This window comes from Stylophora pistillata, chromosome 8, assembly GCF_964205215.1.
Source record: "Stylophora pistillata chromosome 8, jaStyPist1.2, whole genome shotgun sequence".
In the NCBI taxonomy this organism is placed as follows: domain Eukaryota; kingdom Metazoa; phylum Cnidaria; class Anthozoa; order Scleractinia; family Pocilloporidae; genus Stylophora; species Stylophora pistillata.
In genome coordinates, this window is record NC_142526.1 from 25,666,072 (window position 1) to 25,679,348 (window position 13,277).

Genomic DNA, 13,277 nt, shown 5'->3' on the forward strand with positions numbered 1-13,277 from the left:
CACTCCGTGTCTTGGAAACAAAATCCTTGTCTGTTTATCTCTTCCTTGCCTTTAAATAAACAAATTTTAAAATACGAAAACGTAATGGTGCGAGTTCAGGAGATATTTTTGGCTTTTCGAATAAATTTAAAGTACAGGGCACAACAGTAAGGTATTATACGGATCGCACTAGCAATATCACCGTACGACCTAAAAAAATGTGATACAAAAGAATAAGACTAATTATTATGACCTCTGCTATCATGGGTTATTTTTCGTCATAGAAACGTCTTTTCATTAACGGCTTAAGAAAGAATTGAAAGCTCAAGATGTCGGCTACCTTTGTTGCTGAAAAAGCACAATAGTTTTTCATTTACTTGTAATTCATGGTATTCATTTGAGATGGATTAAAGCAGACGTTGATTGATCTTTTTTGAAGAATTTACATTCCTTATTTACCATGCCAGATTGAAACCACAAGAAGAAAACAGAAGTAGTTTCAAGGTTGGGTTTCTAGTCATGAAATACTGCAAGAATTACGTATGCTTAAGTCAACTTGACATGTTATGAGAAAATGGAATTCTTGACATGTTATGATAAAAATAAGAACAACCTTAAGGGGAATAGCTTTTGATATTGACTAGGTAGCCATGGTAACAATCCTCATTTTCACAAGCACTTGCAATACAAACTGAAACAGTTTCGACTTCATGGTTACATTTTGTTGTTTGAATCCAGAATGTTTGCAGTCTTTAGCGATAAAGTAAATTTGGTCTATTCGCAAAGTAACTTTCGATTAGGCAGCCGGTTTCAAGAGAATATAAGCAAACCATTTTAATGACCACGTTGAGGATTACTATTAAATTCACACATTCACACAATTCCTCATTTTTCTTTAGATCTCTTGCACTTTTGTCTTTTGGTCGACTGAAAGGTTGCATGACCAAATATTTATTCGTTAGACTACGGTGGTCTTTGGGAATTCTCCACAAGTTTTCAAAAACTGGTTTGTTTCCACGACAATAATGCTGGTGTGCTTATTAAAAAGTATCTTTAGAAACGTGTTGAGTAGAACATTTAAGAAACATGGTCATTAAAAGTAAAAAAAAAAAAAAAGCATATCCTGATTTATTAACAATTCGGCGATACTTTTTAAGCTATATAACTGACAAATGAATAAAGGGGGTAAGTTCCTAAAGAAACTGTGGTGCTGCGTCGGTGGGGGTAACAAGGTAATTTGGTTAGATCAACTAAGTTGAAATTGTAATTTGGCCACCGTAAAGAGTTAAAAATTAAAGCTGACGTTTCAAGCTTTAGCCCTTCGTCAGAGCGAATGGTATAAATGATACCCAAGAGAATGTATAATTGAGACTCAGGAGTTACCAGTGTCTATGTTCTTATTACAATTGTAATACTTTGTCAGACAAGCCGGATGAGACGTCCAAACGATCTACAGCGATAGGATGTTCTGTTCATATAACCCTGAATTCGTAAGAATAACCACCCTAGAAATGCAAGATCATCAATTAGAAGAACTAGCTTTCAGGTTGGGTCAGATCATTTGATGATATTAAGCTAAGCGATTGTAAGGAAGAACATCTCTATGAATAATAACATTTTACAGTTGATATTCATATTGGATGTCAAACACCTACAAGTAACTAAGAGTAAACAGGGACAGGGGGCTATCAAAACATTACTCAAGAAAGGTCATTCATCTTTCAAAGGGTTTTATTCGAGTGTAACTTTTGCTTTCTATACTTAAGAACCCCACAACTTCTCGACGTATAATCAGTTGCGTCTCATCGCGTCAGGTAGGTAATGCGCCATTGTCCAAGGTCTGAGAAGTCTGTCTTTTACAGGGTTTGAGTTGAAAGTAAAAACTAAGCAAAAAAAAAAAAATGTTCGTATGGGGTTATCGCTTATCACCGATTAACTTTTCCGTCAGTGTGATGCTGTCGTAGTGATCATTTTAAAAAGGTAAATGGTTTATTACTCTAGAAACGAGATCGTAGAATTTTTCTGCATCGGAAATGTCACGTTACCTGTGACATTCTAAATTATTCTCTTAGATACTTTCTTTTTTTTGGTTCTTCCCTTAGTTTGTGTGTTAATTTCTAGACTCTTTTTTATTCCATCGCTCATTTTTTACTTTCATCTTTTATCGTAGTTGTATTCGCCCCAAGAGAGGCTAGTCCTCTCTTGATTCGGTTCCAGTATTTTTACATTCACCTAAATGTAGATGCAGGCATAAGCAATTTACTTCCAAGTTGAGACAATAATAACTTTTCTGTAATCGAGCAGTTTGGTGTCTATGTAGACAGCTTAATCTGTTACAAGTACACTTAGCCCGAGGTTTGATTAAAATAGTGTTCCTTGATTATTTTTCAGCTGATCCATGATGACTGTTTTGAGTTTTGTTATTATTTTGCTTACAATTTCCTTGGCAGTTTCTGAGGGTAGGTGGTACAGTGAATACATCTTTAATTAACATAATTAATCAAAGCTAAGCTCTCCTTGACATTAGATTTTGTTAGACATTTAAGAATAAACACTAGCGAGAAAAACACACAACGTTTCGATGACTCCATGTCATCATTCTCAAGTGAGAAGAGAATAAAAATGAATAGTTAATTTATACCGTACGAAGGTGGCAAACGTAAAAAGTTTAAAATATTTAAAATATTTATATAAATAATTGCGCGTGTTAAGTTCATAAATGTAAACTATTAAATAAATAGTTTCGCGCGTATGGAATCCGATTGTTTGTTCAACGAGGGCTTCATCTTCTTTATGAAAAGCATTTCATGAACTAAACAGTCCAGTTTCCCGGTGCACGTTGTGTGTTTTTCTCGCTAGTGTTTATTCTTAAATGTCTAAGCTCTCCTTCAGAGAAAAACGTTCGCCCCAACTGGAACTAAAAAAATCTTGATCTGAAATTTGTATATCTCCATAACTTGCAACGAAAATGTCCAGAAGTATTCAATTTTAGTTATGAGTATTTTGTTCGTCGATACGTTTCTAATATAGAACACGTCGATTGAGAAAGATAATGAATTTTATGGTCGGTCGTCGAATGAAAGATATGGATCGAAGGAACAATCTGAGTTCCTTTGAAAATAGATCAGACCGTCGGATTTTGTGATCTGATACTCCATCTCTGAGCTGCAGATAACTCACAGTGGTGAGGTTGACCATTACCTAGCTTCATTTGGTATCAACATCGTAGACCAAGCATAATTTGTATGAATTGAAACAGAAAGATGGTATCATTTGTGTAGAATTACCTAAGTCACTAATATGTCTGAAATTTTCACCACACACGGTGAAATGGAAACCGATTTTTGTAATTTTACATCTAGGAATTCCTAGTGCATGCTTTCGAGTTTCAGTTTGAGAACTGAATCCATAGTATTCATGTGTGACCAGTATTTTTGCAAAAGGAAACCCTTTTGGAGAATTGGAAAAAGTCGTTGAGTTCGGAACTAAAGACGAAATGGGATTTGTAAACCCATCATTCCTAAAGTCTTTTAGGAACCCTATATAGATATTTGGTGTAGTAGCTTTCAAACATTTTTTTAACATAATTCGCTTTCCTCGGTGACCTTTCCTTTCGAGGCTCACTACTGTTGTCACAAGCGACATAAGAACAGCGGCAAGCATGACAGCTTATTTTTCAAGTAAAGACACTTCCTTTTCCTGCGCAAACGTTGTTACGTCTGTGTTGCTGATGACTGTTACGAGCTCAGTGAAGTATTTCTGTGACGGTTTCTTTCGGGCCTGGTTTTTTGCCTCCTGTTTTTTTTTTTGTAGAGAAATCCAGATGTAAACTGGATCTTGGTTTGTTGGTTGATACGACAAAAAGTATCAAAGACGTAAACATACCAAAACTGGAGGCAGCGCTTAAACACCTTGTCGAAAAGTTTGACATCACACCCGATGGAACCCACGTGTCTTTGGAGACATTCTCCAAGGAGGCGACGCTTCACAATAAATTCAACGAATATCACAGTAAAGACGCTCTACTTGAATTGATATCAAAGAGTATCAACAAGCTCGCCCAACCCACTCGACTGGACAAAGCACTTCGGCTTGCAAGAGACGAAATGTTTAAAAAGGCCAGTGGACAGAGACCGGGTGTTAGGAGCGCAATGATTTTATACACAGATGGCAGATCCCATCCTGATACCGAGGACTTTTATCTGGATATTGTAGCACTTAAGGTAAAGAAGAAAAAAAGGCAACCTAGAACAAACTTAGCTAGAGAGTTGTTCGCTTACTAGATACCAGGTCCCTAAATATCCTTGCTAACTTTTAACCCCGTTTTTTAAGTTTACTGTTGATGCTTGCAAAGTTATTTTACACTAATTCAACATCTCATTTCTCTGATTCTACCGCTGGAGAAACACGTGGGTTGTTCTGGCAATAAAGCAACCGAAAGATCGGTCAATTGCTAACTGCTTTTTCAGAATTTTTCAGCCCTTAAGCTTCATGACCTCATACACCGACGTTCCTTTACCTCCCCAAAAGATTCACTTGACTGACACAAGTAGTTCTCTCCATTTTATCTTAGATGAGAGGTGTCCGTATAATCGTGGTTGGTATCGGCCCAGACGCCAGGAAACCTAAGTATCGCCAAGTCCTTGATTACATTGGAGGCAAAAATCTTTTTTTTGTGGACGACTATAAAAGCCTCGACGATGCAACCGATGATATTTTAACTTTGGTCTGTCGTGAGTATGCGTAGTCTACTGAGATTTTCCTGCTTCGTTGATATCCTTTTACAAATTCTACTCGGATAAATTTATCGAAATTCAGTATCCGTAGGTAATATTTCGAATAGAATCAGAGATCTTGTGAGTCGGGAGTTAAGCTGCAAACTTTTGGTAATGGCTAACAGGATCACGGCACGATTCCGATGAGAATCCCTGGCCAAGGGAACCCGAGGGAAAACCCTGTGAAAAATTGTGCATGTTACTGCTAGCTCCATTTAATTCTTGTAATTTCCTTTAGCTCCTGATCCTTGCGAGAACTCAAAGGGAATGGACGTGGCATTCGTAATAGACAAGACCAGCAGCCTTGGAGTACCGAACTTTTTGCTGCTCAAAGGCTTCCTTCTTGAGCTCGTTGCTGCGTTGAACATCGGTCCAGACGCCACACACACTGGCATAATCACTTTCAACAGAAAACCAAAAGTCCTCAGCAATTTTGCAAACAGCATGCTGTACAGTAACGAAGCCGTACACGACTTCTTGGCTAAGATTTCTGTCGTCCTTGGTGACCGTACTTTCACAGACAAAGCTCTAATGGCTGCCGCAAATAAACTATTTACTGAGGAGGGAGGTGATAGACCGGATTTTCCAAATGTTCTGATCCTCTTAACGGACGGAAGGACTAATCCAACATCAAAACCCTTCTCTACGATCATCCCTCATCTGGAGGTTAGAATTCTGCACTCTTACAGTTTCCTCCTGTTTCTTCTGGTACACTTTTATGTTCTTGGAAGTGCGGATGCCATGCGCGCACTTCAAAAGGATCTCCTGCGAGTTTTCATAACATCAAGTCAGTGGGCCAAAATACATCAGCCTCTTGCTGATGAATTTATATTTTCAAATTTTCATCTTGTCAGACTTCCATAGTGCGGGTAACAATCGGCTGTCATCTTAAAGTAACTAGGTATGCTAGCGACGGTATCCAAGCTTTAATAATTGTACTCAATAAGTCTTTTTTCGGGAAAATAGATGTGTCCCAAAAGATAAGAAATTTTTCGCTCTTAGAGAAGAAAATCAAGCTCCTTACAAAATCGACCGGAGAAAATGTCATCTTTATCTAAGGTCCTTCGGTGAATGACCAGCCGAATCCTGAAGGTAGATTCTTTACAAAACCACAGAACGATAATGAAGTGGGAAGTGGCCTAGATTCCCAATTTTCCTTCCTTTCAAAGGCAAAAGACGTCCGCATTGTTGCGGTAGGAGTTGGTCAGTATGAAGATTTCCAAGGACAACTTGAAGAAATTGCAGGTGAAAACGTTCACAACGCAAGCAACTTCGACCAACTCTCAAATCTGTTCAGTGACATTCTGGCTGAAACGTGCAGTAAGTATAGTGAGCTTAGGTTCCTCAAGTTCGAATGAGTTCAAAGATCCAATCTGTTGAGCTGACAACACATGCTGAAAACAGTGCCATGTTGGGAAAGAATGAAATCACCCTAAGTACGCGCATAACACCCAAAGTATAGGTGAGAACGACCCAGAACGAAACACTGATGGTTACAAAGGGAGAGGTTCAACACAGAATTGAAAATTTCAGCCCCAAGTCTTCATATCGCAGAGACCATGCGTGACTCTGCATCTATGTGGAGCACCCATGGTATCAGATGACGAGGATCTCTCAAAGTATCCGTGTTTTCCAGGTGTGGATGGCGGTTTTACCCGCTGGAGTTTCTGGTCTGAATGCGATGCGCGTTGTGGCGGTGGAGTACAGACAAGAACACGAAGCTGTACCAACCCTCTCCCCCAGGGATACGGAAAGACCTGTGAGGGTCCTCTGAAGGAGAGCAGACCTTGTAATGAACAGCCGTGTTCAGATGGTGAGAATAATATTTAACAATTATTCCACGAGCGCGCGTTGGCTATAATCATCTCATATCCAACAAGAGCGAGTGGAATAATTGTTTTATTAAAAACGTTAAATTAAGTTATTAAATTTTAGTAAATTTTAACTCCCTTTTAATTTTAAGTTGACACGTACGCCTGCCATATTTGTAGATTATGGTATATTGGCTGATATACTATAATGGCTAAGCCAATAAAAAGTGTTGAACTGCATTATCCAATGATCTAGTTTTTAATAATCACTGTTATAATGAAGTAGTCCGTCAGGAGTATCTCTTTGTTTTTCAAGTATTACTGTTATGTAACGAAATTGGCTGTGAAATAGTGTTCTGCAATTCTCGGTAAGTAGCAACATGATAATTTCCGAAACGACTGATTCGCTGTGACTGGCATACTCGTGTAACTTGCAAATTTAGCAAGCCAATCCAGTCCCCTAAATCTCTCTGTTAACTTATTATAATATTATCGCTGTAGCCTATTCAGCTGAAGAGGATCAAATCAGAGAGTTAAAGCCTCTCCACTACAAGAGGGGTTTAGAAAAACAGAAGGAATAAGGTAATTACGAAGAAGAACTTGAGTTTGTAGCTCTTCATGGGGTCACTCTGCAGTATTGCTCAACGCATCATCACTGCGCATGCGTTGTTAAAGCACTTACACGATATTGCGGCGTGTTATTTTATCGTGGGAGCTCGTCAGTACCATGAATTGATTCGTAAACTAGTACGGTTAACAATGAGGCTATCTGGATTGGAACAGTAACCTGATCTCTATTGTTTGATCAAACACTACTTCCCATAGCGAAATTATACGTAGTTTACGAAAACTTTGATATCACTGAGGGCCGGTTTGTGTGCCTTATAGCAGGTAGATGTGAGTAACGAAAGAATACATCTAAGGTACTGTAGCCTTTCGCTAAACAAGCCTAGTATTGATCTGCCCTTTTACCTTGAAAGTCTAGATAAGATCATGTAATGAAATAAACAGCCATCTGGTTTCAAAACAATTTCAATCCAAGTCCCATCTCTAAGGAGTGTCCTTTAAGGTTCGACGGACGCTTAAGGGTGACAGATAACGCCTCCTACCTCCAGGGCACCAGTTGTTTAAAGGGCGGGTGACGCTTTCCAATAGAAAGGCGTTAAAACAAACCTACTAAGCCACCCAACGAATATAGATTGAAACAGTGGACAGCGCTATCCACCCTTCGAACAGGGGCCAGGAGTTAAAAACCAAATCTGAATAAACTTGAATGGTTTTTTTCACTTTTTTTACATAAGTTATAATTTGCTACTGAATATTTTTACAGATGCCAGAGAATAATGAGTTTCTCTAACTGCTGTTCTTTTTTTTTTTGCATCCCAATAGGTGTTACTCATGCAGCATTCGAGTGTTATAGCAAACGGGCAACATTATACTTTGGTTACTATAATTTAAAACAGGTTTCTTTGTTACGTAGGGTGTGGTTTGGAAATTGTCTTTTTGTGATTGGTGTTGGAGCAGTCTTTAATAAAACTACTTCAAGATCTGGGTTTCTGGCTGACAAAGTTAGATTAAATCTCCATCCTTACGTTTGGCGTTGCTCTGTGGGAACGAAGTCGAGAATACCTCCCGACTGCAAGTGACGTGTTTTTGACGAAGAGGAGGAGAGAAATTGACGAAGGAAACAAGGCAACCTCATATCGAACTTAGTTCTCAGATCGTCTCTTTGATTTTAGAGGGTGCGGCCAGTGGTACATTGCGCCAGGGGAAAGAGCTCCCTTTATTTTCAGAGAATGCTTGGTCGAAGGATTTCTTTCTGTTCGCGGCGTTAAAAAATTGATAAAATGAAATCGTTTCGAATAACAAACAAACTTAAATTGCCAAGAAAAAGTATGGTACAAATACGTCAGAAAGAATAAGTAACAAAAAGATTGTCTGATGATTGTAAATAACAGCAACGTTCAGAATGAGAATCTTCTAAGGGAAAAGAGTCTTCTCCGACGATCTAAACTAAACTGCTCTAGAGTTAATCCGAGGCTATTGCCAATGTGTTTTCGCTGGTCAGAAGGTAAACGCATCGGTTAAACTTCATTAACTTATACACCTGCTCTGAGCGTAGCAATCCACAGTAGAACAATGGAGGTTTCCAAGATTTCAGTTTTTCAAAACTGAGCATACCTTGGACGACAAAGCCGGCTTTGTCGTCCTTGGCACATTTCTACCTGAAACGGCCAGACATTTGCGACAATATCCCTTTCAGTTTTCATCAGTTGTTCAGTAAATTTCCCATGCGCCGAGATTTTTAAAGATTCTTTTCGGGAAAGTCAGTCAATGGTAAACTAAAACTGCAATTTAGCTTTCTTCGGACTCTTGGTCAGATAAGACAAGGGAAAGAGCTGGAAAGCGTGAAACGGCAGTTGCCAGGGAAAACGACGAAAGCGCCCTCGTTTTTCTTCGCCATTCCTCGCCTCTATTTATATGGCAATTCGGCTGCTTTGAATTTTTGATTGACATCTATCACTCGTCAATAAAATTCCAGATTTTTTTTTTAAGTTTGCTGCTTGTCAATGAAAAGGAAAGAAGAACGTTAAAAAAAAACCGACAGCATCGAAACGTTATCCCGCGTTGTAGTGGCAGTTTTATGGTGAAGCCCAAGTGCAAGAAGTCGGTTATCCAGCCGAATCTGAGCTGTAGAGGATATGGTAGATACGTGATTTTTAGGTCGATACTGACCTGATCTATATCGCTCAACTTGACGATACGTGCTTCATTAAGAGGACTTACACAAAAGGGGTGTTTTATCCTTAAGGGTTCAGTGAAGCGTCTACAAAGGTGAAGAATTGGACAATTACCAGTGAAAGTGAATTGATGCTTTAGACACGAAAGTATTTTAGAGAAAAGAACAAAAAAAAAAAAAAAAATACGAAAAGCCTGTACTGATTTGTTGTCATCGTAATGTTGTGTTCAGAGGTTAAATGTTATCAGCGAAATTTTCTCATCGTACATTGAGCATTAGACCAGCGATGATATGAACGGGATCATGAGAAACTACAAAAGACTTTGGACTAGTCTAGAGTAAACATGGCTCGATTCGAAAATGATTGGCTGATGCAATAATAAGGGATTAAAGAGACCCATGTCATTAAAAATGCCGGAATGCACATTTCGTGGTCTGTCAAGGTCAAACCAAATCTAACACTAGAGGTGCTGGACTCTGTTATTGGTAAGTTCGACCACTACCTGCTTAGGGTTTGTTGAAGAAAATGTTCCTTGTTCACAGAGCGTGAGAGATCTACTATTTATCGGTGATATGAGTACTTCTCATCCCCTAGTCGTAGATACACCTCTTATTAATCGGTTTTTGAAGGTCTGTATTGTAAGTTACAAGTACATCTTTTTACCGGCCGGAACTATGGTTTAGGGCGAAGTGCGCAGGCCATAAATCCGAGCGGAAGGAAAGAAGTTCGTTATTTACCGTGCGTATTACATCTCTAGGTTCAAATAGGTGGTTTGCACGTTACGTCATGGCCGCCATGTTGGTGGACGTAAACAATGGATATCTCATTAGCTTCTTTTGTTCGTCCACCAGCATTTGTGTATTAGGCCGCCATCTTAGATTTGGTAACAGTGGAGGATTGGGGCGAGGAAATATTTGCCGAGGGAGTAGGTGTTAAGTAGAAATATGGGCAACGGGGGAGAGGAAGGGGAAGGAAAAAATACCATTTTCTCTCCAAATCACTCCCGCTCCCAATCGCGGAACGACCGGAAGAAAACTACTTTAGATGACAGGCATCAATCCAGTTTCAACCTACCGCACCAATCAAAGGCCCCGTCCATCTGGTGTACGGGTTTTGCGAAATCACAGGCTTTGCGGGCAGGCGTATTTTTTCCTTCCCCTCCCTCTCCCCCGTTGCCCATTTTTCCACTTAACACCTACTCCCTCGGCAAATATTTCCTCGCCCCAATCCTCCACAGTTACCAAATCTAAGATGGCGGCCTAACACGAAAATGTGCACTCGTGCGCCCAAAATACGCTAGTCTCCCTCGCAGCCGTTTTTAGTCTCGTCACGCAACGCTCCTCCCCACAAGTTTGTGGGGAGGAGCGTTGCGTGACGAGACAAAAAACGGCTGCGAGGGAGACTAAAAATACGCCGGCACTACAGGCTAAAAGGGCCTTAACGAGACGAAATTATGCGAAAACACCTAACAGAATATTGATTACGTAAAGGCGAAAAAATTACAAAGAATGCGATACTGAGGAAAAAAATGCGCTTACAAACGAGAAAACAAACAAAAGAAACAAATACAGTCTTGCGGCGGTAACAACCAGCATTTGTTCCTTTCGCCATTGTTACCTGTTTCTCTAGAGATTGGTTGCAAACCACCTATAGAGGGGATGTTTTCAATTCAAACAAACTTTGGAATTTTTCGGACCGTACAATGAAATATAGCCCGCCAAATCGACCAATCCTAGCATCATACTACTGCATAGTAATAGAGAGACATGATAGGAAAGGTTTACAGATTTTCGTATGAACCCGAACATGTTTAATTTGTAGTATTCTAAAACAAAGCCGCAACCCAAAGGCCATCTATTGTTTGTGCTATTGTTCTCTTTCTCCAGGAATTGTATACATAATAAAGTATGGGACTGTGCGGAAATCTTGCCAAAATTTGGCGTAAATTTTTTGCCCTTGAAAGAAATGATATAGTTGGAGAGTTACTACCAAATTTCTACCGGAAAGTAACTTTCTCAAAACATTATCTCATCTATACTTTGAGCAAGTGCGTTTGAAGCCAAACAGCGCATGTATGCAAATTTTTTTTGTCTGGATCACCATACGCATTCGTTGAAAAATCTTTTAGAGACAAAAGTATTTAACGCCAATTGAAAAAATATTGTCTCTATTTTGAAGATTGACCCAATTTTCTCTTTATGGGACTAAGCTCAATTGTTACGCTTCCAGTACAGTAATTGTATGGTTAGCTCGTTCAGATATGATTTCTTCGCGCTCGGAAATTCACTATGTGTCTAACTAAAAGGTATTAACAACTCCAGTGATATCAATACAATATCAAGCAGAAAAATGAAGAGAATAAAGATTAGCATCAGTTAGGGGGATTATCAGTTGATCCAATACGCTAACATCAAAAGAATTGTAGTGCATTTTATGAACAAGTGGGTAATGGGCTCCTGACACGTAACTACGGTCGTAAATTTTTATGTATTCATTTATTGATTTACCGAAAAAACCTCTCACTCAAATAACACGTGTCCTGAAATATATACAAGTAATTTGATCATAATATAAAACCGGAAAATCAAGATGAAATCCTATACGATCTGTACAAACAAAACAAAATCCGTGAATAAATGTTACATAACAATCGTGACGCGTGACTGTTCGTGACAGTGCAGACAGTAAGGAGAATTTCTTATGAGATCTTGGAAGTAAGAGTGCTGGCGAATTCACAGAAGGAAACGACACTTAATTCCTGATAATAATTTCTTTCTTAATTGGGTTTAGTGAGCGTTTTTTCGATTTTTAGCTTCTTGCGTGTTTCCGACTTTTTGATGAGTTATGCAAAGAGGCTTACGTGCAAGGGTACTGAACTACCGTGAACCAAAATGACCAAGAAATTTTGAAATAATAGGGCCAAGAGCCGAACTAAGCTCGCAACTGGCTAAATTGGTGTCATCTTGATGATATAGCAGCATATTTTTTTTTACCATTATTTTATAAATGTAGAACAGCTAGAACGAGAATAGTATTTATAAGAAAATTCCTTGGATCATTATTATGTGATCAGAAAGTCTTTCGTTGGCTCTGGAGTAATTTAAAATCTGGATAACCTTATCTATTTGCAAAATCTATTCTATCCAGGTCTATGTCCCTTTGTTCAGCTAATCACAATTGGTTTGCGCGTTCTTTTCAACTTCAAGGCATGTTATCAATATTGAATACTAAGCTCGAAACCGGTGAGTTATCACGATCTCACAGGAAAAGATTCACGCTTATCAGGGCGTTCCTTTTAAAGCGACAAAACCTCTTTATACTGATATCATGACAATTTGATATTTTAATCCTTTTCAATCCCGTTCTCAGACTTTTTGTTGTATGATTATTCGGACTATTCGGTCCCATCCGGTTTAATCAGGACTCATGCACGAGTCATGCATGCCAGACTTAATACAAAAGTAATATAGTTTTATCAACTGATGTGACAATGTAAATTATTCACCGTAAATAGTTTTTAAAACGGACGTTTCGTTTGAGCGTTAGCCCCTCGTTAGAGCCAATGACGCTTGAAACGCTAGCTTTAGAAACTCTTTACGGTGTCCAATTTGAATTAATGACTCAAGTGATAAGACCAAATTATCTTAGAATACAGCCCATTGAAGCAGCACTACAGGTTCTCTAGAAACTTACCCCCTTTATCAATTTGCACAAAAGTGTCTGTCAAGTAAGGTGCCAATAAATAACTTGTCTCTTAATTCCTGATCTCTGCATCATCTACGTGTCTTTAATTGTTTGTGCGTTGACTACTGTCACAAAACAGGTTAATATAACCTAGTTTGCTATCTGTCTTATGCACTGAAATTGAGATAAAACTTCGCTCGCCTGACATCTCGCTAGTAATTGACTAATTTGACAAAAGACAAAAATCAATCTATCTTTTTTCCATTTAGCTTTGAAAGTCAAGCAAG

The 13,277-nt window shown here is 38.8% G+C and overlaps 1 protein-coding gene across 2 annotated transcripts; it reads left to right on the top strand.

Moving 5' to 3' along the window:
* Positions 1-1,709: 1,709 nt before the first annotated feature.
* Positions 1,710-8,118, top strand: LOC111333898 (collagen alpha-6(VI) chain). Of its 2 annotated transcripts, none has more exons than XM_022939546.2 (9): positions 1,710-1,793; positions 2,371-2,438; positions 3,793-4,202; positions 4,553-4,712; positions 4,993-5,420; positions 5,924-6,074; positions 6,391-6,567; positions 7,067-7,147; positions 7,955-8,118. In XM_022939546.2, exons 2-8 carry the CDS (start codon positions 2,378-2,380, stop codon positions 7,144-7,146), a joined length of 1,467 nt encoding a protein of 488 aa, XP_022795281.2. In that variant the 5' UTR covers positions 1,710-1,793; positions 2,371-2,377; the 3' UTR covers position 7,147; positions 7,955-8,118. The 2 variants fall into 2 exon arrangements, with proteins under 2 accessions (XP_022795281.2, XP_022795287.2); XM_022939552.2 differs by having other exon boundaries at positions 1,777-1,959.
* The last annotated feature ends 5,159 nt before the right edge of the window (positions 8,119-13,277 follow it).

Excerpts from the sequence above, each read along its gene's own strand:
- LOC111333898 (XM_022939546.2), top strand. The coding sequence starts at position 2,378 with ATGATGACTGTTTTGAGTTTTGTTATTATTTTGCTTACAATTTCCTTG. Across the intron at positions 2,439-3,792 it reads TTCCTTGGCAGTTTCTGAGG|AGAAATCCAGATGTAAACTG; the intron begins GTAGGTGGTACA and ends TTTTTTTTGTAG. Across the intron at positions 4,713-4,992 it reads TATTTTAACTTTGGTCTGTC|CTCCTGATCCTTGCGAGAAC; the intron begins GTGAGTATGCGT and ends AATTTCCTTTAG.